Raw genomic sequence first — 27040 nt, 5'->3', positions numbered from 1 at the left:
CTCTGAATCTCCTGCGTCGTGCACTTACTAGTGATGTCAGATTAATTTCCGGAAGCCGGTTCTATCAGACAGTTCGTTTCAAAAAAACGATTAATTTGTTCCAAACATCATCAAACAATGATGGCACCACGCCATCAGTGCCATGATATTTCAGGCAATAATCTGTAATATGCATTCAAACAAATAATGTTTTATTTGAATGTTTCAATATGCATTGACACAAATTATTTTATTTAAATGTTTCATCTGTAATCCGCTGCAAACTTCGACAGCTGGTTGAACCGGCTCATTCGGTTCTTTTTGAGTCCTCAGTAATCCTTGGCAATCTTCAACAGTTGGTTGAACTGGCACATTCGGATATTGTTGAGTCCTCTGTAATCCTTGGCAAACTTCAACTCGACAGTTATTTGAACCGGCACATTCGGGTCTTTTTGAGTCCTTAGTAATCCTCAGCAAACTTCAACTTGGCAATTATTTTAACCAGCTCATTCAGGTCTTTTCGAGTCCTTGGTAATCCTCTGCAAACTTCGACAGTTGGTTGAACTGGCTTATTCGGGTCTTTTTGAGTCCTCAGTAATCCTCGGCAAACTTCGACAGTTGGTTGATCAGGCTTATTCAGGTCTTTTCGAGTCTTCGGTAATCCTCGGCAAACTTCGACAGTTGGTTGAACCGGCTCATTCGGGTCTTTTTGAGTCCTCAGTAATCCTCGGCAAACTTCAACTTGACAGTTATTTGAACCGTCTCATTCGGGTCTTTTTGAGTCCTCAGTAATCCTCTGCAAACTTCGACAGTTGGTTGATCAGGTCAATTCAGGTCTTTTTGTGTCCTCTGTAATCCTCTGTAAACTTCGACAGTTGGTTGATCAGGCTTATTCAGGTCTTTTCGAGTCTTCGGTAATCCTCGGCAAACTTCGACAGTTGGTTGAACCGGCTCATTCGGGTCTTTTTGAGTCCTCAGTAATCCTCTGCAAACTTCAACTTGACAGTTATTTGAACCGTCTCATTCGGGTCTTTTTGAGTCCTCAGTAATCCTCGACAAACTTCGACAGTTGGTTGATCAGGTTAATTCAGGTCTTTTTGTGTCCTCTGTAATCCTCTGCAAACTTCGACAGTTGGTTGAATCGGCTCATTCGGTTCTTTTCAAGTCCTCTGTAATCCTCTGCAAACTTCGACAGTTGGTTGAATCGGCTCATTCGGTTCTTTTTGAGTCCTCTGTAATCCTCGGCAAACTTCAACTTGACAGTTATTTGAACCGTCTCATTCGGGTCTTTTGAGTCCTCAGTAATCCTCTGCAAACTTCGACAGTTGTTTGATCAGGTTAATTCAGGTCTTTTCGAGTCCTCTGTAATACTCGGAAAACTTCGACAGTTGGTTGAACCGGCTCATTCAGGTCATTTTGAGTCCTCTGTAATCCTCTGCAAACTTCGACAGTTGTTTGATCAGGTTAATTCAGGTCATTTTGAGTCCTCTGTAATCCTCTGCAAACTTCGACAGTTGGTTGACCAGGCTCATTCGGTTCTTTTTGAGTCCTCTGTAATCCTATGCAAACTTCGACAGTTGGTTGAACCGGCTCATTCGGTTCTTTTTGAGTCCTCTGTAATCCTCTGCAAACTTCGACAGTTGGTGGATCAGGCTCATTCGGTTCTTTTTGAGTCCTCAGTAATCCTATGCAAACTTCGACAGTTGGTTGAACCGGCTCATTCGGTTCTTTTTGAGTCCTCTGTAATCCTCTGCAAACTTCGACAGTTGGTTGAACCGGCTCATTCGGTTCTTTTTGAGTCCTCTGTAATCCTCTGCAAACTTCGACAGTTGTTTGATCAGGCTCATTCGGTTCTTTTTGAGTCCTCAGTAATCCTCTGCAAACTTCGACAGTTGGTTGATCAGGCTCATTCGGTTCTTTTTGAGTCCTCAGTAATCCTCTGCAAACTTCGACAGTTGGTTGATCAGGCTCATTCGGTTCTTTTCGAGTCCTCTGTAATCCTCTGCAAACTTCGACAGTTGGTTGAATCGGCTCATTCGGTTCTTTTTGAGTCATCTGTAATCCTCGGCAAACTTCAACTTGACAGTTATTTGAACCGTCTCATTCGGGTCTTTTGAGTCCTCAGTAATCCTCTGCAAACTTCGACAGTTGTTTGATCAGGTTAATTCAGGTCTTTTCGAGTCCTCTGTAATACTCGGAAAACTTTGACAGTTGGTTGAACCGGCTCATTCAGGTCATTTTGAGTCCTCTGTAATCCTCTGCAAACTTCGACAGTTGTTTGATCAGGCTCATTCGGTTCTTTTTGAGTCCTCTGTAATCCTCTGCAAACTTCGACAGTTGGTTGAACCAGCTCATTCGGTTCTTTTTGAGTCCTCTGTAATCCTCTGCAAACTTCAGCAGCTGGTTGATCAGGCTCATTCGGTTCTTTTTGAGTCCTCTGTAATCCTCTGCAAACTTCGACAGTTGGTTGATCAGGCTCATTCGGTTCTTTTTGAGTCCTCTGTAATCCTCTGCAAACTTCGACAGTTGGTTGATCAGGTTAATTCAGGTCTTTTCGAGTCCTCTGTAATACTCGGAAAACTTCGACAGTTGGTTGATCAGGTTAATTCAGGTCTTTTCGAGTCCTCTGTAATCCTCTGCAAACTTCAGCAGTTGGTTGATCAGGCTCATTCGGGTCTTTTTGAGTCCTCTGTAATCCTCTGCAAACTTTGACAGTTGGTTGATCAGGCTCATTCGGTTCTTTTTGAGTCCTCTGTAATCCTCTGCAAACTTCAGCAGCTGGTTGATCAGGCTCATTCGGTTCTTTTTGAGTCCTCAGTAATCCTCTGCAAACTTCGACAGTTGGTTGATCAGGCTCATTCGGTTCTTTTTGAGTCCTCTGTAATCCTCTGCAAACTTCAGCAGTTGGTTGATCAGGCTCATTCGGTTCTTTTTGAGTCCTCTGTAATCCTCTGCAAACTTCAGCAGTTGGTTGATCAGGCTCATTCGGTTCTTTTTGAGTCCTCTGTAATCCTCTGCAAACTTCAGCAGTTGGTTGATCAGGCTCATTCGGTTCTTTTTGAGTCCTCTGTAATCCTCTGCAAACTTCGACAGTTGGTTGATCAGGCTCATTCGGTTCTTTTTGAGTCCTCTGTAATCCTCTGCAAACTTCAGCAGTTGGTTGATCAGGCTCATTCGGTTCTTTTTGAGTCCTCTGTAATCCTTTGCAAACTTCAGCAGTTGGTTGATCAGGCTCATTCGGTTCTTTTTGAGTCCTCTGTAATCCTCTGCAAACTTCGACAGTTGGTTGATCAGGCTCATTCGGTTCTTTTTGAGTCCTCAGTAATCCTCTGCAAACTTCGACAGTTGGTTGATCAGGCTCATTCGGTTCTTTTTGAGTCCTCTGTAATCCTCTGCAAACTTCAGCAGTTGGTTGATCAGGCTCATTCGGTTCTTTTTGAGTCCTCTGTAATCCTCTGCAAACTTCAGCAGTTGGTTGATCAGGCTCATTCGGTTCTTTTTGAGTCCTCTGTAATCCTCTGCAAACTTCGACAATTGGTTGATCAGGCTCATTCGGTTCTTTTTGAGTCCTCTGTAATCCTCTGCAAACATCAGCAGCTGGTTGATCAGGCTCATTCGGTTCTTTTTGAGTCCTCTGTAATCCTCTGCAAACTTCGACAGTTGTTTGATCAGGTTAATTCAGGTCTTTTCGAGTCCTCTGTAATCCTCTGCAAACTTCGACAGTTGGTTGATCAGGCTCATTCGGTTCTTTTTGAGTCCTCTGTAATCCTCTGCAAACTTCGACAGTTGGTTGAACCGGCTCATTCGGTTCTTTTTGAGTCCTCTGTAATCCTCTGCAAACTTCGACAGTTGGTGGATCAGGCTCACTCGGTTCTTTTTGAGTCCTCAGTAATCCTCTGCAAACTTCGACAGTTGGTTGATCAGGCTCATTCGGTTCTTTTCGAGTCCTCTGTAATCCTCTGCAAACTTCGACAGTTGGTTGAATCGGCTCATTCGGTTCTTTTTGAGTCATCAGTAATCCTCTGCAAACTTCGACAGTTGTTTGATCAGGTTAATTCAGGTCTTTTCGAGTCCTCTGTAATACTCGGAAAACTTCGACAGTTGGTTGAACCGGCTCATTCAGGTCATTTTGAGTCCTCAGTAATCCTCTGCAAACTTCGACAGTTGTTTGATCAGGCTCATTCGGTTCTTTTTGAGTCCTCTGTAATCCTCTGCAAACTTCGACAGTTGGTTGAACCGGCTCATTCGGTTCTTTTTGAGTCCTCTGTAATCCTCTGCAAACTTCAGCAGCTGGTTGATCAGGCTCATTCGGTTATTTTTGAGTCCTCTGTAATCCTCTGCAAACTTCGACAGTTGGTTGATCAGGCTCATTCGGTTCTTTTTGAGTCCTCTGTAATCCTCTGCAAACTTCGACAGTTGTTTGATCAGGCTCATTCGGTTCTTTTTGAGTCCTCTGTAATCCTCTGCAAACTTCGACAGTTGGTTGAACCGGCTCATTCGGTTCTTTTTGAGTCCTCTGTAATCCTCTGCAAACTTCAGCAGCTGGTTGATCAGGCTCATTCGGTTCTTTTTGAGTCCTCTGTAATCCTCTGCAAACTTCGACAGTTGGTTGATCAGGCTCATTCGGGTCTTTTTGAGTCCTCTGTAATCCTCTGCAAACTTCGACAGTTGGTTGAACCGGCTCATTCGGTTCTTTTTGAGTCCTCTGTAATCCTCTGCAAACTTCAGCAGCTGGTTGATCAGGCTCATTCGGTTCTTTTTGAGTCCTCTGTAATCCTCTGCAAACTTCGACAGTTGGTTGATCAGGCTCATTCGGTTCTTTTTGAGTCCTCTGTAATCCTCTGCAAACTTCAACAGTTGGTTGATCAGGTTAATTCAGGTCTTTTCGAGTCCTCTGTAATCCTCTGCAAACTTCAGCAGTTGGTTGATCAGGCTCATTCGGGTCTTTTTGAGTCCTCTGTAATCCTCTGCAAACTTTGACAGTTGGTTGATCAGGCTCATTCGGTTCTTTTTGAGTCCTCTGTAATCCTCTGCAAACTTCAGCAGCTGGTTGATCAGGCTCATTCGGTTCTTTTTGAGTCCTCAGTAATCCTCTGCAAACTTCGACAGTTGGTTGATCAGGCTCATTCGGTTCTTTTTGAGTCCTCTGTAATCCTCTGCAAACTTCAGCAGTTGGTTGATCAGGCTCATTCGGTTCTTTTTGAGTCCTCAGTAATCCTCTGCAAACTTCGACAGTTGGTTGATCAGGCTCATTCGGTTCTTTTTGAGTCCTCTGTAATCCTCTGCAAACTTCAGCAGTTGGTTGATCAGACTCGTTCGGTTCTTTTTGAGTCCTCAGTAATCCTCTGCAAACTTCGACAGTTGGTTGATCAGGCTCATTCGGTTCTTTTTGAGTCCTCTGTAATCCTCTGCAAACTTCGACAGTTGGTTGATCAGGCTCATTCGGTTCTTTTTGAGTCCTCTGTAATCCTCAGCAAACTTCAGCAGCTGGTTGATCAGGCTCATTCGGTTCTTTTTGAGTCCTCTGTAATCCTCTGCAAACTTCGACAGTTGGTTGAACCGGCTCATTCGGTTCTTTTTGAGTCCTCTGTAATCCTCTGCAAACTTCGACAGTTGGTTGAACCGGCTCATTCGGTTCTTTTCGAGTCCTCTGTAATCCTCTGCAAACTTCGACAGTTGGTTGAACCGGCTCATTCGGTTCTTTTCAAGTCCTCTGTAATCCTCTGCAAACTTCGACAGTTGGTTGATCAGGCTCATTCGGTTCTTTTTGAGTCATCTGTAATCCTCTGCAAACTTCGACAGTTGGTTGATCAGGCTCATTCGGTTCTTTTTGAGTCCTCTGTAATCCTCTGCAAACTTCGACAGTTGGTTGATCAGGCTCATTCGGTTCTTTTCGAGTCCTCTGTAATCCTCTGCAAACTTCGACAGTTGGTTGATCAGGCTCATTCGGTTCTTTTTAAGTCCTCTGTAATCCTCTGCAAACTTCGACAGTTGGTTGAACCGGCTCATTCGGTTCTTTTCGAGTCCTCTGTAATCCTCTGCAAACTTCGACAGTTGGTTGATCAGGCTCATTCGGTTCTTTTTAAGTCCTCTGTAATCCTCTGCAAACTTCGACAGTTGGTTGAACCGGCTCATTCGGTTCTTTTTGAGTCCTCTGTAATCCTCTGCAAACTTCGACAGTTGGTTGAACCGGCTCTTTCGGTTCTTTTTGAGTCCTCTGTAATCCTCTGCAAACTTCGACAGTTGGTTGAACCGGCTCATTCGGTTCTTTTTGAGTCCTCTGTAATCCTCTGCAAACTTCGACAGTTGGTGGATCAGGCTCATTCGGTTCTTTTTGAGTCCTCAGTAATCCTCTGCAAACTTCGACAGTTGGTTGATCAGGCTCATTCGGTTCTTTTCGAGTCCTCTGTAATCCTCTGCAAACTTCGACAGTTGGTTGAATCGGCTCATTCGGTTCTTTTTGAGTCATCTGTAATCCTCGGCAAACTTCAACTTGACAGTTATTTGAACCGTCTCATTCGGGTCTTTTGAGTCCTCAGTAATCCTCTGCAAACTTCGACAGTTGTTTGATCAGGTTAATTCAGGTCTTTTCGAGTCCTCTGTAATACTCAGAAAACTTCGACAGTTGGTTGAACCGGCTCATTCAGGTCATTTTGAGTCCTCTGTAATCCTCTGCAAACTTCGACAGTTGTTTGATCAGGCTCATTCGGTTCTTTTTGAGTCCTCTGTAATCCTCTGCAAACTTCGACAGTTGGTTGAACCGGCTCATTCGGTTCTTTTTGAGTCCTCTGTAATCCTCTGCAAACTTCAGCAGCTGGTTGATCAGGCTCATTCGGTTCTTTTTGAGTCCTCTGTAATCCTCTGCAAACTTCGACAGTTGGTTGATCAGGCTCATTCGGTTCTTTTTGAGTCCTCTGTAATCCTCTGCAAACTTCGACAGTTGGTTGATCAGGTTAATTCAGGTCTTTTCGAGTCCTCTGTAATACTCGGAAAACTTCGACAGTTGGTTGATCAGGCTCATTCGGTTCTTTTTGAGTCCTCTGTAATCCTCTGTAAACTTCAACTCGACAGTTGGTTGAACCGGCTCATTCGGGTCTTTTTGAGTCCTCTGTAATCCTCTGCAAACTTCGGTAGTTGGTTGATCAGGCTCATTCGGTTCTTTTTGAGTCCTCAGTAATCCTCTGCAAACTTCGACAGTTGGTTGATCAGGCTCATTCGGTTCTTTTTGAGTCCTCTGTAATCCTCTGCAAACTTCAGCAGTTGGTTGATCAGGCTCATTCGGGTCTTTTTGAGTCCTCTGTAATCCTCTGCAAACTTCAGCAGTTGGTTGATCAGGCTCATTCGGTTCTTTTTGAGTCCTCTGTAATCCTCTGCAAACTTCGACAGTTGGTTGATCAGGCTCATTCGGTTCTTTTTGAGTCCTCTGTAATCCTCTGCAAACTTCGACAGTTGGTTGATCAGGCTCATTCGGTTCTTTTTGAGTCCTCTGTAATCCTCTGCAAACTTCAACAGTTGGTTGAACCGGCTCATTCGGTTCTTTTTGAGTCCTCTGTAATCCTCTGCAAACTTCGACAGTTGGTTGAACCGGCTCATTCGGTTCTTTTCGAGTCCTCTGTAATCCTCTGCAAACTTTGACAGCTGGTTGATCAGGCTCATTCGGTTTTTTTTGAGTCCTCTGTAATCCTCTGCAAACTTCGACAGTTGGTTGAACCGGCTCATTCGGTTCTTTTTGAGTCCTCTGTAATCCTCTGCAAACTTCGACAGTTGGTTGATCAGGCTTATTCGGTTCTTTTTGAGTCCTCTGTAATCCTCTGCAAACTTTGACAGTTGGTTGATCAGGCTCATTCGGTTCTTTTTGAGTCCTCTGTAATCCTCTGCAAACTTCGACAGTTGGTTGAACCGGCTCATTCGGTTCTTTTTGAGTCATCTGTAATCCTCTGCAAACTTCGACAGTTGGTTGATCAGGCTTATTCGGTTCTTTTTGAGTCCTCTGTAATCCTCTGCAAACTTTGACAGTTGGTTGATCAGGCTCATTCGGTTCTTTTTGAGTCCTCTGTAATCCTCTGCAAACTTCGACAGTTGGTTGAACCGGCTCATTCGGTTCTTTTTGAGTCCTCTGTAATCCTCTGCAAACTTCGACAGTTGGTTGAACCGGCTCATTCGGTTCTTTTTGAGTCCTCTGTAATCCTCTGCAAACTTCGACAGTTGGTTGATCAGGCTCATTCGGTTCTTTTTGAGACCCTCAGTAATCCTCGGTAAACTACGACTCAACAGCTGGTTGAAGCTGGTTCAGTCCCCCCCCTATTTAAAATCAATCAACAGATGACAAATAAATTGTTCAAAACAAGTTTTAGCTTTATTTAATTATATAAAGTGCAATCAGAAACAACAAGCCAAGATGGCAGGCCCTGCCTTTGTAAACAGTGAAAATGTAACATTTTGTTATGATTTCAACCTGTGTTCCCCTGTCTTGTCCCATGTTTTGCAGTTCCCTGTCATGTTGATTAGTTTCCCCAGGTGTTTCAGATTAGCCACGCCCCCTTGTTATCTTGTTTAGCTTGTTCTCTGTATTTAAACCCTGTGTCTTGTTTCAGTGTTGGTGGGTTCTTCTGTAATGAAGCAGGCTAAATCAAGGAGAAAGCAGGATCTAAGTGCAACTGCTTTAATAAATAAACTCAAAACAGACTTAAAACTCGGGAACAGAAACAGAACAAACAACATTACAACGACAAGAGCCCACAAACACTGAAACAAGACACAGGGTTTAAATACAGAGAATAACCAAGAGTTAAATTTATTTTATTAATTCTAGCTGCATAATATTATTAGCCTTTTCAATGAAATCCAAATGATCAAATCAATAATAATAAAAAATATATGTGTTTTTTTTTTTAGGCGCACACATACATCAAGATTTAGCGTATGAATCTCAGCAATGGTGACAACCTCTGATCATAAGCTCATTATTTATTCATGCAGCAATACATGATGGGAGCCATGAATGAGTTTTGATTGGTGCAACCCAGAATGCACTGCAACATGCTTTATAAATGTCACCATTGTTGAGATTCACAGGCTGATTCATGATGTCTGTTTTTTTTTTTTTTGTACAAGATAAACTTTTTAGAAATTATTTGGATTACATTGTAAAAGTTAATAATATTATGGTGTACAAGGCCAGTACTTCTATAGTTAATAAAGTTAACTTGAGTCACAAATTGGACTCCATTTGAGTTCAGTGATTCAGGTCAAATGATTGTGAAATAATGATCATTTTAAAACACAACCAACAACATCAGATCATCGTTTGTTCATCTGGCTATTATAACTCATGCACAGCAGCCAAACAAAACTTAAAGTTATTAATTTAAGGGTCAAGAGCCCAACTAAAACACACACTCATCTCCATAATGGTGACTTTAATTATGGTTTTCTCCTTCAGTGATTCTGCTTGTTAACATCAGGTGTCTTCAATGTTGGCAATAACATATATTTTGTAATTTTTACTCATTTTAAATGGTTAACATTTAATGAATTAATTTGATTAATTATTACTCAATTCTAATTTGTTAAATTTAATTAATAATATTGCTTGTAATCTGTTGCCTCATTTTTATTAATTAAATATAAATAAAATCTATGTTTTTATTTTTTACAGCACTGACAGAGAAGGTTTACGGTACTATTGATATAAAAAAAATTCTCAGCTCTCAGATTCTGTCAATTTAATTACAAAATTCAAACAATAAACACCGTTTTGGTGCTTTTAAATGTGACGTGACAGATCGCGACGCAGACAGATCTCCGTTCAAGCGGCACGTGAACCGGTCATCTGTTACTATAGTGTCCTCTCTTTGCTTCGCGATTTTCTCTGCGTGAGAAATGGATGTGTGGCGTGAGAGCGAGTGGAAAGTGACAACTGCGTGAGTCTCACGGTGAATGCGTGAGAGTTGGCAGCTCTGCAGATTCAGTTTGTAAATGTTTTTGGAGGGTGTGCTTGTGCAGCCGCGGTCTTGTTCATTTGCCATGTTGTTTGTGTAGCTCTATGGCAAATGCGTTGAGCCCGTTCGGAACTACGGGAGCCCAAAGGGAAGCGTCGGCGGATATTATAGAGAAAATCGATTTTCATTCAAACACATCGATGTACACTACACATTCGAGTTAATCGATAAAATCGATTTATCGCCCAGCCCTGCTGATTATAGTTTGTAAGTAATCTACCCAGAAATTATTTATTGATTTATTGATCACACACACACACACACACACACACACACACACACACACACAGACACACACACACAAAAAAAGTACTGTGTTTTTCGTTTTGGATATTTTTTAATAAGTGACATGACCTTTTGACACAAGGATCCATAGAGTTATGTTGTTTATGCTAAATTCTGCCTCTACAATCTATACGTACGAACAGAAATAGAAGTGCTTCCGTGGGGTCGGTGACAGGTGATACTTTATATCTCTCCTGTTTATCCTCCAGTGATTCCTGTGATCTCCATCAGTCCATCTGGTGTAATAGTGGAGGGAGATGCAGTGACTCTGAACTGCATCAGTGACTCAAACCCTCCGGCTCTGAACATCAGCTGGTTTAAAGGAGGAACGATTGTAGGATCTGGAAGAATCTTCAGCATCTCAAAGATCAGCTCTGATGACAGTGGAGAATACAAGTGCAAGTCCATCAATGAACACAGAGATAAATACTCTAATACTGTGACTTTAAACATCATGTGTGAGTTTATGATAAAACATAAGATGCTAATTTTCTGTTTTTAAAAATTCAGTTCATATTAGTTATTTAAAAAATGTGTAATATGATTTTTTTTATTTTATCTGATGATTATTATTAGACTCTCCCAGGAAGGTTTCAGTGTCCATCAGTCCATCTGGTGTAATAGTGGAGGGAGATTCAGTGACTCTGAACTGCATCAGTGACTCAAACCCTTCGGCTCTGAACTTCAGCTGGTTTAAAGGAAGAAAGTTTGTAGGATCTGGAAGAATCTTCAGCATCTCAAAGATCAGCTCTGATGACAGTGGAGAATACAAGTGCAAGTCCATCAATGAACATGGAGAGAAATACTCTGATGCTGTGACTTTAAACATCATGTGTGAGTTAATGATGATTCAGTATCTGTTGTAACAAACAAATTAGTGGATTAACAATCGTAAAACATGAATATAGAGTTTCTTTTGGATGTTTTTAGACCCTCCCAGGAACATCTCAGTGTCCATCATGCAGTCTGGTCAGATTTGGGCGGGAGATTCAGTGACTCTGAACTGCATCAGTGACTCAAACCCTCCGGCTCTGAACTTCAGCTGGTTTAAGGAGAATGAAGCCTCAGCTGTTGGATCTGGACAGAGGTTCAGTGCACTACAGAGTGGACGCTTCTACTGTCAGGCTCACAATCAACATGGATCTCAGAGATCAGACGCTGTAACTGTCACAGGTGAAGCTTTAATTTTATAAAGGGTTCAAGGCAGTTGTGTAGCTTTGATCTTAACTCAAATTCTTCATCTTTCAGAACATCGTGGTCCTGGCTGGCATGTCTGGATGGGGATCACAGTGGCATGTTTAGGATTCTTCTTCATCGTCATCATCATCATTCTGTTTATAAAGTAAGTTTGATTAAAATCATTCTCAATTACAGTAAGTGATTGTAATTCACTTTCAGACTAGTGCAGGTGGATATGCCTCATGTAATGTGATTAGTAATTAATCTTTAAAATGCAGCTTAAAATTTGGTGGCTAAAAGTGGCTCAGTGGTTCATGTAGGTGTTCTACAAACTGGAAGGTTGGTGGTTCTATCCCTGGTTCCACCTGACCAAGTGTTGAGGTGTCCACACCTAACCCCAGCTGCTCCCGACGAGCTGGATGGCGCCTTGCATGACTGACACCGCCGTCAGTGAATGAATGAATGAAAGGGTGAATGTGAGGCAATATGTAAAGTGCTTTGGTGGCCATGGGTCTGTTAAAGCGCTATATAAATGCAGTCCATTTACCATTTAATATCTGTTAAATCAGGAGAAAACGAAGAGGTACTAGAGCTGAAGACCTCACCGAAAAACAGGTACATCTTTCAGACACAACATGTGAATAGTCTAGTTAGACAGAGTTATTCACACAAAACGTGAGAGACAAGTCAGTGGAACGAGAGACAAAAAAACCCCAGAAAGTCTAGAGATGTGTTTTTAAAAGTTTACCGCCTTTTAATTTAAGCGTCGGGTCAAACATGTCGGTCTAGCACATGTATACATAGAAAAACTATGGAAAAGTGTCACACTGCAATGGAAAAACGTGTTCTGTGTGAACAGCCTTTAAATGTGAATGATAAATATTTCATTTTCTTCCGTTTCAGGACAATCTGTACTCTACCGTAACAGAGAGAGACGTTCGTGTTTCTGAATCAGCCGATTGTGATGACGCTCAGTACGCCAGTGTTACTTCCAGCAAACCCAGAAGAGATGCTCCTGAATGCAGAGATACTGAGGAGATCCAGTACGGGTCCAACATCACAGAAAGAAGAGTGCAGAGGAGAAGGAAAGCCACTACGACAATATCAGGATTCGTCAGCCTGACTCTGTCCTGAGGTGAGAAGAACGAGCTTAAAGAGACAGTTCACGCAAAAATAAAACATTTGCCATCTACTCACCCTCATGTAACTTTTATGTTAATAACTTTGTCCCACTGATGTTTCAGAAACATCTGACTTTTTTAATGACTTTTATCATCATGTATTCTGATACATGACATGATTGTTTTATTTGATGTTTTTAGGCTATCAAATGTGCAGACTGAAGATGCTTCTGTGATCTACAGCCGTGTCAAATGAGTAAATGAGCCGTCATGAAGACAAAGACCAAAACAACGAAACAATATTCTGAGAGTAGTGCTGTCAATTTAGCATGCTAATTCATTCATTTATTATTCAGTACATCAGGTAAATAGATGTCTGTGATCCTTTTCTCATTACAAGAGCAGAATACAACGGGAAAGAGCCAAGAACCAACAACACACTGTTTAGTGAGACTAAAAACATTTGTGATGTCACTGGCTTGGTAATTTGTTGGTCATTTGAACTTTTGACTTCATGTGTTTCTGTAAGCAAATAAAAAAAAAACATCAGTTTCACCAAATTCAAGCTTGTGTGTGGTCATTTCTGGTTCATTAGACCTAAACTCAGAATAACTTACCATATGTGATGGCTGGGGTAATATTAATATTTTGGCCATTCTAACAAACTCTGAAAATGTGCAACAGTGGATAAAATGAAAGCTTGCTGAACACCTCAGTCTATTAAAGTCACCAGTGATGATTATTTGTAGAGCAACTTGTGTGTACGTGTGTTAAGACGAGGTCAATCGTGTTTATGTTTTATGCAAATTATGTTTCAATGCTTTTGCGTTTTCTCTTAAATCCTTTGCATTCCCTTTTGCGAGGATTGAAATATAATTTGTCCCACCATCTCAAACTTTAGAATCTCCATGTCCTTTTAAGGACTTTGTATTAAGCAATATTAGCTAAGAATTACTTTTGATCGATGACGTACATGCCACATTGGGCCTTGCATGTGTTCTTCATTACGGGCTGGTGCTTATGTGTGGGTGAACTGATTCTGGATGAGGTCATTTCCTGTCCCACCCACCTCTACTGCCCACCACTTCCTGTCTCTATTATTTTCGCCAATTCTCAATGTCAAAATACAACTTGTCCGCGGTCAAAGTGTCGACATCCAGTTTTGGTTGGTTCCTATCTTGAGTGTCTTCCTCAATAATTCTTCAGAAAATGTTTCCAGGAAGAAAGGCTATAAAAACTTAGTTAAAAAAAAAGTGAAGCTATAAGTACGTCCTATATGTTAATAAATCTTTGTAGAAGACCAATCAAAGTGGTGGACAAACTTCTTCATATTGTTAAACATTCTGGGTTTAATTACTTTTTTTATATCAATACATGCCATTGGATCATGATATAAAGTTGTCTAAAGTTGCTTGTGTGGGCATGAGTAAAGAAAGAGGAAGAAACATGTTCTGTCTGTGAAAGCATTTTAAAATAATCACTGTTAACCACGAGAAATTCATCAGTATAACGCCTGCTGGATTCACCAGAACACGGTAAGAGTTACGCTGGTTACTGTGTGAATATAGTCAGAATAATAATGTGGTAGAAACCACTGACCTATAATCAATTGGACATATTCTCAATGAAACATTATTTATGGAAATGTTTTTAAAGCTAAAGATTGTTTTTATAATGCTCAGTGTGTGTGTTATACCTTTGGTTCCCAATCCTGGTCCTTGAGGATCCCCAGTATTGTACATGTTTGATGTCTCTCTTATCTGACACACTTATCTAAGGTCTGCGAGCCTTTAATAACGAGCTGATGAATTGAATAAGGTGTGCTTGATTTAGGAGACATGCTGGGGATCGTCCAGGACCAGGGGCCTGTTTCAATAATGAGGTTCAACCAACTCTGAGATGGGAAACTCTGAGTTTTCGGTTACAGATCAGCGGAAATTAGTTAGTTCAATCAACTTTAAGTTGACTGACTCTGAGTTGAGCGCGTGCGCCACAACTATAAAAAGGCATTATCAATGGAGCGCAGATATCATGAGTCACCATGGCAACAGCGCCAGACAAAATAGAGGAATTACTGTTATACTGTGTTGGGTTTAATTAATTACCAAGTAATCTAAATATTGTAATTGAATTAAAGGGATTACTCTTAATTCTTCTGCAATTTAAAAGCAAATCTGAAGTAATTACATTAAATAGGCTACTGCATAGACTACAGAACAATTGTAAGAATTTAAATGGGAAGCTTTAAATAAAGTTAGATGGTACGCGAGATATCGCGAGTGTAAGAAAAAGAAAAACGTGAGAAGGGGAGGAGAGAGGAAGAGAGAGGATATAAATGGAGAAGTGCACGATGTAATCTCGTGGAACGATGTAGAGTGATAGTTATGAGAAATGTTGAAATAAACACTGAGTTCTGAGCACAGAAGATTTGTTCTGACTCCTCTATCCAGTGATCACGACAGATCCAGAAAATAGCCAATAACCCACGCATAATACTCGGTAAGCACGAATTCCTAAAGACCCGCAAATCCGAGTATTACAGTGTATAAAACAATAGTGCATTTAACATACATTTTTATAAGGTATATTTTTAATGTAACCTTCGCCCTCTACACACTTTGGTCAATTTAAGAATAATTCATGCAATTGTATATTGTTCATTTGAAAGTATTAAAAGTGCAGTTTCTTGTCTCTCCTTGTATTTTTCAAGTGGTTGAAGTTGATATGGGATTTAGTAATAAGTAATAAGTATACCAATACTTTCTAAAGATAGTAATTATTACATTAATCTAATTACACTTTTGAAGATGTCATTTGTAGTTACTGTAGTAATTAATAACTATTTTAGAGTAACTGTTATAATATCAGAGGTGAAACTGGAAGAACATGTTATTCAACCTAATTTTAATTTGCATGTAGGCTAGGTGCAATCCTGCAGGCATTAAAAGAATGTGGCAGCAGCTGAAAATGAAATATAAAAACATAATTCAATAAGGTAAGGCTTGAGCATATCATGGGTGTATACCTGACTTTACTAAATAGCATTAATAGCATCCAGTGCAGCAGCATTTTTGGCTGAGGGAATTTCTGGAGGGACTTCATCAGAGCCAGTCACTCCCGGAGATCCAATTGCCTTTATAAAATGTAAGAGGTCTACATATGTGTTATTTTTTATATAGGGTATTTTTGATATTTCCATTTATTTTACTTTGGGTTGGGTTTTTCATTGGTCCCAACAGATTCTGATGGTAATATCTGTCTTTTGGAGCCTCCTGTCCCAACAGAACCCCAGTTGTAAGTAGCCTACTCAATACACCAGAAATTATGACAAATAGTGTTATAAAGTGTAGTCAACCAAATGTTAATAGTATGTGTCTATACATCAGACAATCTACGCATTCACATTTTTATGTGGAGTAGCCTATAGAATCGAAGTTTATATCTAAGTAAAAACGGACATACTCCCCCACATCAGTGATTTTCAGTAAATGTCACAGTTTAATTCTGTAGAATTTGTTTAGAACTACATGATGTAACTCTAATCTACTGTATTTTCAGTTGTCAGTTAAGGACTTCATCTTATTAATTTTTTTTTTAAAACAGCGGTAAAAACAGCAAAGAATAAATGTACAAAAAAAATGAATGAGGTGTTTAAACACCGCTTCCTCTTTAAAAAAGGGGAGGAGGCCGCAAGAAACTCTGGGTTTACCGAAGAAAACCTGCTCCCGACCAGGTTAGGTTCACAGAGTAAGTTACCATGGTAACTGACTCTGAGTATAAGTTACCTCTCTTTCAGAAACGGGCTTGACTTACTCTGCTTTCTCGGGTTTGATATACCTCCCATTCTGAAACGGGAAACCCAGAGTTTCCCTCATATCAGGGTTAACATACTCAGAGTTTTCACTTAACTTCCTTTCTGAAACAGGCCCGGGATTCGGATCAACTGTGTGATACTGTATTATTGTTCTTGTAGTGATGTCACTGATAATGGCTCTGCCTCTTCCTTTGGTGTTTCTGATCATGATTCACGGTGAGTCGCTCCTGCTGGAGAATATTTTATTGTTCTTTAATCTTTTTTCAAAGTCTTTCTTTCAAATCACGGGTCTTCAGTCGTTGAATCCGCTGTTAAAACCCCTTTCACTTCAGATAATTATTCTCCCTGAAATGAATGTACAATATAAATAGAAGCATCAATAATGATGAATTAATTTTGGTTGGAATAAACCAAACCAAAAGGTGAAATGCATGGCCGTACACTTATTACCAGCTTCACTTAAAACTAACCAGATTTACTTTATTTAATTTCCGTTTTAATGAAATCATTATTTTGTATTTTAAAGTCACCATGATGGTGGTTAGCGTTTGATTTAGTTGTGGTCTTGACCCTTTATTCTAAAATGTAACATTTTGTGTGGCTGCTATAACTGTGTGGGTATAAAGCATAATTGTTGTAGATAAAAAAGCAATGAGATCAGGTGATGATGATGACATGGATATCATTGTGTAATTTCCTGAATCCCTGATCTTATTAAGTGTCTAATGCTTAGATTGTGTAGGGCTTGAAGTTTTAATTTAGTTTTATTCATAATATAATTATTTTGATTTTATGGCATATCTAGCAGTGTTGTTTATCAAGTAATAAACTTATTTTTAAAAACTATTTAGTGCACAAAAACGTTTAATCTATGGCATTACTTAGACCAGGGGTAGGGAGAGCTCTGGAGAGCCATAGCCCTGCAGAGTTTAGTTTCAACCCTAATCAAACACACCTGAACCAGCTAATCAATGTCTTTAGGATCATTAAGGCTACAATCAGGTGAGGTTTTTTCAGGGTTGGAGCTAAACTCTGCAGGGCTATGGCTCTCCAGGACCGACGTTCCCTACCCCTGACTTAGACGCACACAGAAATCAAGAAACAGTGTATGAATCTCAACAATGGTGACAATCAAACAAAATATCCAATAATCAGATAAACTCTGAGCATAAACCAAGCTACAAAAAAATCCAGCTGCATAATTTATTAATGCCGCAATGCATGCTGGGAGATATGGGTGAGTTTTGATTGGTGGTACCCAGCATGCACTGCAGCATGAAGCATTTAATTGATTGTCACCACTGTTGAGAGTCATACACTGATTGTTGATGGCTTGGTTATAATGTAGAAGAAAGAGATGAATATACTAAATGTTTTAAAGATGTTCCTTTATATTGTCTGATCAACAATCTTGCACTCAAGCTGTAAAATTAGATGGCTTCCATGGTAAAAAATTAATAAAAAGAAAACTAAAAGCACAAGTCTTATAAAATTAAAAATTACACACAAATCAGTGATTCAGGCAATTACAAGTTGATGATTTCATCATCATTGAACATTCAACATCACCTGATTTTATTTCCTCTAAGCTTTTTTGCCACAACAAATGTACTGTATATACACCGTTTTGGCAGCCCAAGAAAATTGAATATTTAAAAATTAAGGATCAAGAGTCCAACTAAAGGCTAACCACCATCACGGTGACTTTAAAATACAACTATTGATTTCATTAAAACGGGAATTAAATAAAGTAAATCTGGTTAGTAATAAGCTGGTAATGTTTGAGTTGTTGACTCCTCCTCTGCTGAGATCTTCACAGATTTAATGTGCTGCCATATATGTCACTTTTTTTTGCGGTGCTTATTCCAACTACAATTCAACAACTGTCTGACGTTGGAGCTTGACGTCAAACAAACGTTGGGTTTAGACGTCAACCTGACTTTAATTTTCAACCAAAATATGACGTCTGACAGACGTTGGATTAGTTGGAGTCCAACGTCTTCCTGACGTCACATTGACGTCCTGTGTTTGCTGGGGTGTCTTGTGTGTGTAGGACTTTTATGTTGAAGTATATTATAAGTTCTCCGTTGTTTCTGTGTTCACTTTTGGTTCCTGTTTTTCCTTGTTTGTCACCATAGTTACGCTCATTAGTTCCCATGACATCAATCACCAACTCCTGTTACTCATCATCCCCTTGTTAACCTGTGTATATAAACCTATGTGTATATATACCTATGTGTATATAAACCTCTGACCCTGTGTATATAAACCTTTGTGCATCAGTTGTTTATCGGTCATTGCTTCTGTTTGTGTGTTCCTGTTGTTGCTCCCCTGGCTTCTGAGTGGATTATTCTCTTGTTCTTGGACTGGATTATCTGTGTGTGTTTCTCAAATAAACTTGTGCTTGCATCTGGATCATCTCTCTCTCTCTCTCTCTCTCTCTCTCTCTCTCTCTCTCTCTCTCTCTCTCTCTCTCTCTCTCTCTCTCTCTCTCCCTCTCCCTCTCTCTCTCTCTCTCTCTCTCTCTCTCTCTCTCTCTCTCTCTCTCTCTCTCTCTCTCTCTCTCCCCCCCCTCCACGAGGGATCAGTATTTATGAAACAATCGTCTTTTGTGTGAACTATCCCTTTAATGTTTGTTTCAGGAGTTTGTAGCCAGAGGGATGGTTTGAGTGTGAGTTACAGTCCTTCACACATCTGTGCACTAAAGGACTCAACAGTGATAATGAACTGCACTTATACATACCCTACTGGACATCAGATCAAGACAGTGTTCTGGACCAATACACTGGTAAACGATCTGTCTAATGACCCTGAATACAGTCAGAGGCTTCAGTATCTGGGAGATAAACAGCAGAACTGCACCGTCAGACTGAGTCATGTGACACTGAAGGATTCACACATGTACTATTTCAGATTCATCACTAATATAACTGATAAGAAATGGACTGGTTATCCAGGAGTGAATCTTACTGTCACAGGTGAGTTTGGTGAGGTTTATCTCTTCTTCTGTGCATTATGTGGAATAATAATGAGTGTGTGACAGCAGCACTAGATATAATGTGTGTGTTGTGTTCAGATCTTCAGGTGGAGTCTCCTGAGAGAGTGACAGAGGGAGATTCAGTCACTCTGACATGTAAAAGCAGCTGCGCTCTGACTGACAGAGCAACATTCATCTGGTACAGAAACTCACTGAAGATATTAACTGAGAGTAACTTCAGTAACAAACTCTCCCTCAATCCAGTCAGAAGAGAGGATTCAGGCAGATATAGCTGTGCTGTAGACGGACACACTCACATCTCTCCTGCTGTTTACCTCAATGTGATGTGTGAGTATCTATTTTATTTAGTTTATAAGAAATTTATACAGATCAGAAGGGCTGCTAAAAACATTTTTAAATGCATCAATAACCATACCCTGCATTTATTGCATTTAATGTATTTTCCATTAAACCATAAAGCTGTACATTTAAAATGTTACATTGTAAACTAGTTATTAAGCAGATGTTATCAATAGCCGCGTTTCCATCCAATTGCGCAAATTGAAATTGCGAATTGAAAATATGCCCAATGGAAACATCAATTTCACAAAAACTCCCATTTATCGCAAACAAGTTTTTTACGCTCGCATGAGGTGGTTTTTTCAGGCTATTCGAAAAAGAAATATTTAGCAAAACTGCAAAATAAAGAAAAAGCTTAATGCACTAAATGTTTTTAAAATCCTTTATATTTAATTAACAACACTGCTAGATTTCATGATGAAAAATCAAACGGGTTCCATTATGAACACTAAACATTATAAAAACACTAGACATATTAATCAACACTTTATAAGATCAGGGATTCAGGCAATTACATAATGATGTTTGTCGTCATCATTAAACTGATCTGGTTTTCTCTTATCTTTTTTGCTACAACAATAAGCTTTATAAACACAAAATTATAGCAGCCAATGAAAATCTAATATTAACCCTCTGGGGTCTGAGGGGTTTTCTGGGTCCTGGAGGTGTTCTGACATGCTCTGACATTTGTGCTTATTTCTGTTACTTGTGACATTGTCATGGCTAAAGTCTTAACACTGCATTCAGCACAAACTCTGCTACAATAATATGTCAGCAGCATGTATGTAAAAAGTTTGTAGTTTTGAGATGATAACATTTATGCGTGGTTTGTGAATAAACAAAAAAAGTGTCACTGAAATAAGGTCATGAAACCCAAACTGATTATTTATTCACAAGACTTTTGAAAATTGTATCACGTAGCCTAGAATATTTGCTCCAAAACTATGTGAAAATCATCCTGACTACTCATTCAGATCAGACAATATATTGATTTCAAATTTGTAAGACATGTCTTGTGTAAGAAAGCTTTTATGCGAGTAGGCGTAAACCACCCCATGAATATTGAGTGTTTCACACCTGAGAGAGACAAAGAGCCTCCCATAATGGCCCTATTAGGAGCTCTCAGGCACTTTCATTATGAGGAACCTTGCACAAAGAATGAGGAGATTTAAAAAATAATGGCTTTTTGATTGTTTGGATTTATTTACAACACAACATAATCCAAAGATACACAACAAAATGGCAAAAAAAAGCACATAATTTAACACACTGAACTAAAGACGGAGACTTACCCAGTCACACACATTTGTGCCATTTCTGAAACATAGTACATACCTCATTTCCAAGATGTTTGAATTTTCACTTCACCATGTTCTGCTCATGTTGACGTCAGCAGGACTGGTACGTAAAAAAAATAAAATAAAAAAAAAGCTGTGAACATGCTGATATCAAGAGAAACTTGATAGGGCTGCACGATTTTAGGAATAGCCTACATTTTAGATTTGTTCTGGTTAAAATTGCTTTTTAAAATGTACAAAATACACACACACACACACACACACACACACACACACACACATAAATATATATATATATATATATATATATATATATATATATATATATATATATATATATATATATATATATATATATATATAATGAACACCAGGTTTGTTGTGCCTTGTAGGTATATACGTGCAGGGCTGCATAAAATAATAATAACAATAGTGCGCGCACGGAGCAACAAGCGCTCTTAACACAGGCGCGCATGCTCGTGTTCCGTTGTCACGGCTACATAAACAAATTTCCGCACACAGGAAGACAGGTTATTGTAATATTTTACATGTATTTTAATCACAAAAACGAACGTTTGCATCAAGTGAAAGCATCTGGCACATTGGCTACATACATAATAAGCTGTTTTAAATTTTTTACATTTAGGTGTTCTAATGCCTTATCGCGCTGATGTGGGCTCGGGTATCCATCCTCTATTTCAAACACACAGCGCGAACGACTCAAACACACAGCGCGAACGACTCAAACACACAGCGCGAACGACTCAAACACACAGCGCGTACAGAGAACATTCACTGAAGCATCGAGCAACATTTTGACTGCAATGTGAAGTTTATGCAACAATAACACCAACTAATATAATTCAGAATTATTTCTTACCTTAAAATCTTTCTTGTCTTCAAATCGCGTTCTTCTTCTTCTGATGTAAATCCAATAATCCAAAAAAAGAGCTCCACTTTTTGTCAGCAGCTGTCCTGGGTAGGCTAAGTATAGAGCAGACGATCGTACTATCGGTATAAATAATTTAATAAGTCATCTACCGCCATTGTTTGCTTTATTTTCACCAAGGAATTACTCACTCACACGAATTTAAATGACAGTTGGTCAATTAAGGCAGTCGGTTTCTGCAAGTGAAATTAGTTTTAACTCAAGTTTTAATTTAGTGCATTTTACAGTAACAAACTGTATATTACAGTAAAATACTGTAGATTACAGTAAAGAACTGTACAATTAACAGTAAATTACTGGCAACAGTGTTGCCAGTATTTTACTGTAAAAAAAACACTGTAAGGTCTAACAGTGTACTGTTTCTAGACCAAATAAAAACTCCCAGGATGCATTAAATTAAAATTGACATTTATTTCAATATAATGTCCATCTGTAATTGTAAAGCAACTACCAGACAGTGTGTGTTTGTCCAAAAATCATGAAAATATAAGAAACCAATCACCCCTTCAGACAACTTAGCATCAATTTGAAGTCACCAAACACTTCTTGTATTAATTTTCTTTGGCTACTGTAGTGTGTTTGTAAGTCAAAATGAATCAGTTGTTATCAGCGCCTTGTTGATCAGGACAAAATAATCACACAACGAGCATCCAATGTTGCGTTTTTAATTATGGGTTTATATTTGGCATTTATAGCAATATTATTCATATGAATCACAACAGTGGTAATCAAAAAAAAAACAGCATTGGAATCAGGGATGAGTTTTGTACTATAAAGCCACTTATCATGCATTGCAGCATGAAACCTTTTTGTTTTGATTGTCACCGTTGTTGTGATTTATATGCAAAATATTGATGTCTGTGTGTGACTAGATGGTACACATGCTCAAAACTTTACATCCAACTTCAGAAAAGTGCAGTATTGCATTATTAGCATTATAATGATCGGTTTTGGCAGCTATAAATGCCAAATATTAACTACATCAAAATTAAAAACACAACATTTAATGCTCATGTTATGATGATTTCGTCATCAACAATAAGTTGACAACACCTGGAGTCTGTACCATGAAGCTAGTTGAACAAACTCAAGGTTGCAGGATTGGTTTAGAGTTGACAAAACCAAACCAATCCAACCAGGCTTTGTTGGTACCATGATGCTGATCATCAACTTTCTCTGTCAACTCAGGCTTTGATCCTGAATTTAGAAGTTTAGCTGTGACATCAGCAGCAAACAGCCAATCACATGCTGAGAAAGAGTGAAACTCATTCAAAACTCATTGACATGTATTTCTCGCGAGAGAAGCAGCAGAATTCACTTATTAAATAAAAGTATTAAAATGTTAAGAAATTAAACAAATTTACACAGCAAGAAGAAAATAGCTGTCTATAAAAGAGGACAACTAAAAGAAAAAGTCTCACTACTGTATATCAGTGCAAGTAAAAGTTGTGAAGTTAGTTTATACAGTTGATAAAGGTATCGAGAGAATTGAAATTTAAGCTCACATGTAGTCATTTTATAGCTTCATCTATTGATTCTAAATCATATTTATATTACCTTTATATATTTATTCATTTAAACTGCGTAATAATAATTGATGAACTAAAATTGTACACGTGTGATCGATTAAGGTTATAATAATTACATTAATAATATCTAAATCATACAAATGTATTATTCTAAATAAGTATTACTAAAAGCCAGATGATTTTGTCTTTAAAAATAATTTGCTACTCTGAACAAAATTATAAACGCAACACTTTTGTTTTTGTCCCAATTTTTCATGAGCTGAATTCAAAGATCTAAGACTTTTTCTATGTATACATAAGGCCTATTTCTCTCAAATATTGTTCACAAACGGTCTAAATCTGTGTTATTGAGCACTTCTCCTTTGCCAAGATAATCCATCCACCTCACAGGTGTGGCATATCAAGATGCTGATTAGACAGCATGATTATTGCTTTGGTATTATCGTATCGGACATGTGTCACTTTGCTCACAGCTGATTGGTCCAAGTTTGGTTATCAACCTCTTACCTGGAACATCACCTGACCAGGTTAGCCGTGGAGCAAGAGTTACAATGGCGATGAACACTGCTAAAAGCCAAACCACTTTCATGGTGCCTAAAACCCAGGGTTACAGCCATATTTTTAACCCAACGTTTGGGTTTGTCCATATTTTACCCAAAATTGGGTTGAAACAACCCAGCATTTTTTAGAGTGTATAAATTGTCTAAATGAGACCTTGAATGACTTTGAAAATTACCACAATGACACATTTGAACTAGTTTTACATTTTTTACGGAGGATCCATGAACGTCTAGAACACGTGCAGAACACGTCATAAAAATACGGCATAAAAACTCTCATTCTGGCTTTTCAACATTTTTCTGGCTTTTCAACATTTTCGTCTTTTCAACATACGACTTTTGTGACAAAGACGTTGACATTTTTTTTACTGTAGAGGATAAAGTAACAGGACATCCTTCAAGATTAAGGTTATATTGTAAGAGGTTTTGTGGGCAGTTTGTTGGACCAATCAGTAATACCTCCGTTTTATCTGAATTTAATAGAAGAAAATTACACGTCATCCAATATTTTATATCTTTAACACACTCTGTCAATTTAGATAATTAAGTGTTTTCATCTGGTCGTGATGAAATAGTTGAGTGTCATCAGCATAACAGTGGAAACTAATTCCATGTTTTCTTATAATATTACCAAGTGGCAGCATATAAATTGAGAATAGCAGAGGGCCTAACACAGATCCTTGCAGCACTCCATAATTTACTGAAGATATCTTTCAATTTTCCCCCATTTAAATGGACAAAATGGTAACGGTCTGATAGGTACGATCTAATGCCTGTCCCTGAACACCCGTGTAATTTTGAAAGCGATCTAAGAGTATTTTATGATCTATAGTGTCAAACGCAGCACTAAGATCGAGTAAAACTAGTATTGAGATACAGCCTTGGTCCGAAGCTAAAAGTAAATCATTTGTAATTTTAACGAGCGCAGTTTCAGTGCTATGGTGCGGCCTGAATCCAGACTGAAACTTTTCATAGATATCGTTTTCTTGCAAGAAAGAGCACAATTGAGCGGACACAACTTTTTCTAGTATTTTAGACATAAATGGAAGATTTGAAATGGGTCTGTAATTTGCTTGGTTATTTGGATCTAGTTGTGGTTTCTTTATGAGAGGTTTTATAACTGCCAGCTTGAATGTTTTTGGAACATGACCTAAAGATAGAGACAAGTTAATGATATTGAGAAGAGGCTCTTCCACTACAGGTAACACTTCTTTCAATAGTTTAGTGGGTATTGGATCTAATAAACATGTTGTTGGTTTAGATGCAATGATAAGTTTATTTAGCTCTTCTTGTCCGTAAAGTGCTGTAGTTCTGCTTTACAAATTTACTGTGATTGTTAAAGATATCTATGTTTTCCTGTGATAGATCCTCCCAGAAGCGTCTCAGTGTCCATCAGTCCATCTGGTGTAATAGTGGAGGGAGATTCAGTGACTCTGAACTGCATCAGTGACTCAAACCCTCCTGCAGAAATCAGCTGGATTAAAGGAGGAACGATTGTAGGATCTGGAAGAAACTTCAGCATCTCAAAGATCAGCTCTGATGACAGTGGAGAATACAAGTGCAAGTCCATCAATAAACATGGAGAGAAATACTCTGATCCTGTGACTTTAAACATCATGTGTGAGTTAATGATGGTTCAGTAAATGTGACATTAAATCCTCTAAACATCTTTCTGTGATGTGAAATTTATTGCGTTTTCTGGTTTAAACCCGCCACAGAATTTCTTAGTGTCATTCTTAGTTTGTAGATTTAAATATGGTATTCTCCCTCTTTTAGATCATCGTTTTACTGGTTTGCTCGTCTGGGTAGTGATCATAGAGGCATTCATCATCATCACCATCGTATTGTATACAATGTAAATAAAAATGTATCAACAAAGAATAATATAATTTGCTTTTAGACTAATGCAAAAGTACATTTTAATTTTACACAAAACAATGAAATGACATGTTTCCGTTTCTTTCAGTCAGAAGAAAAGGATAAACTGTAGATCTGCAATACACGAGTATGAGGTGAGATGGCCAAAGAACCACAGAATGATACGAAATCAATTACAGCTTCTTTGTACATATATATATATATATATATATATATATATATATATATATATATAACACAGGATTGAACATGGTTTTAGAGACAGTGGAGTGATTACACTTTTGATTGTCATGTAACAATTTAGAATCTTTTACATTCATTTTTTTTTTTCTTCAAAATTTAAAATGGTGATGGTGCTTCTCTCTGTTTCCCTGTAGAACGGTCCCAGAACTGATCCCAGTGAAGGCACATATACAGGTCTTGAGCTCAAGTCCAGATCATCTGACCTGTACAACACACTCACAGTAAGAGAAATATAAAAACTATACAAATGCAAAAGAAATTTAAAAGCGCCACAGACACGACACAGAAGGCGTCACAGATGCACAAAAGTGCATTCAAAAGTCAAATAATCAATAATCAATGTGTTTTTGCCATAGACTGTCCATCCCAGACCTGCTGTTCACCAGTCGGGTTCTTCTGAATATGAGAATCTGTCAGTAAGTTTGAGATCCTCAGGTCTTCTCAATATCATCAATAAAGAAAGAAAATATCCTCAGTAGTCAATCAATAGTCAAAAGTCAGTTTTGTTTTTCTGTTACAAGATGGATTATATGAGTCAATTCACTGACAGAAATATTTTTTTTCTCCGATTATTTGTACCAATTCAAGTGTTGATTTATATCAATGTGTGTCTTATTTCTGTAGCAGCAACAAGACACCACAGTAAGATGAAGCACAAGCTAAACTTTACTCAACAGTTGTCCCATCACTGGACACATCCACATCACAACTACCAGTGAAAAATGATACACATCTTCAGAGTTTCCATTTTGCTGAAGGCAATGGATTATATGTGATATGAATAAACAGTCAATGTGTAATTGATAAACGAGTTTAGAGTTGTTTCTGTAATATTTTATATATTTGATCTGTGCATTAAAGGGTCCA

At 38.6% G+C, this 27040-nt stretch overlaps 3 protein-coding genes across 3 annotated transcripts; all 3 read left to right on the top strand.

The window, feature by feature from the left end:
- Positions 1–8377: 8377 nt before the first annotated feature.
- Positions 8378–27040, top strand: LOC307000564 (B-cell receptor CD22-like; the record flags this gene model as incomplete). Its single annotated transcript, XM_079616207.1, has 8 exons — positions 8378–8402; positions 10475–10723; positions 10842–11099; positions 25829–25907; positions 26019–26064; positions 26308–26394; positions 26530–26589; positions 26798–27040. The coding sequence occupies 8 exons, from the start codon at positions 8378–8380 to the stop codon at positions 26822–26824; spliced, it is 831 nt and encodes a 276-aa protein (XP_079472333.1). The 3' UTR covers positions 26825–27040.
- LOC306999719 (uncharacterized protein) lies at positions 11523–13122 on the top strand. Its single transcript, XM_079614619.1, has 4 exons — positions 11523–11607; positions 12014–12059; positions 12348–12579; positions 12767–13122. Exons 1-3 carry the CDS (start codon positions 11543–11545, stop codon positions 12576–12578), a joined length of 342 nt encoding a protein of 113 aa, XP_079470745.1. The 5' UTR covers positions 11523–11542; the 3' UTR covers position 12579; positions 12767–13122.
- Positions 15451–25695, top strand: LOC307000236 (B-cell receptor CD22-like; the record flags this gene model as incomplete). Its single annotated transcript, XM_079615671.1, has 6 exons — positions 15451–15709; positions 15805–15859; positions 16539–16595; positions 19022–19357; positions 19456–19704; positions 25418–25695. Exons 2-6 carry the CDS (start codon positions 15811–15813, stop codon positions 25693–25695), a joined length of 969 nt encoding a protein of 322 aa, XP_079471797.1. The 5' UTR covers positions 15451–15709; positions 15805–15810.

Source organism: Phoxinus phoxinus (genome assembly GCF_949152265.1).
Source record: "Phoxinus phoxinus genome assembly, chromosome: 6".
NCBI lineage: Eukaryota > Metazoa > Chordata > Actinopteri > Cypriniformes > Leuciscidae > Phoxinus > Phoxinus phoxinus.
This window is presented reverse-complemented; position numbering and strand designations above follow the sequence as displayed.

Excerpts from the sequence above, each read along its gene's own strand:
- LOC306999719 (XM_079614619.1), top strand. The coding sequence starts at position 11,543 with ATGGGGATCACAGTGGCATGTTTAGGATTCTTCTTCATCGTCATCATC. Across the intron at positions 11,608-12,013 it reads ATCATCATTCTGTTTATAAA|GAGAAAACGAAGAGGTACTA; the intron begins GTAAGTTTGATT and ends CTGTTAAATCAG. Across the intron at positions 12,060-12,347 it reads AAGACCTCACCGAAAAACAG|GACAATCTGTACTCTACCGT; the intron begins GTACATCTTTCA and ends CTTCCGTTTCAG.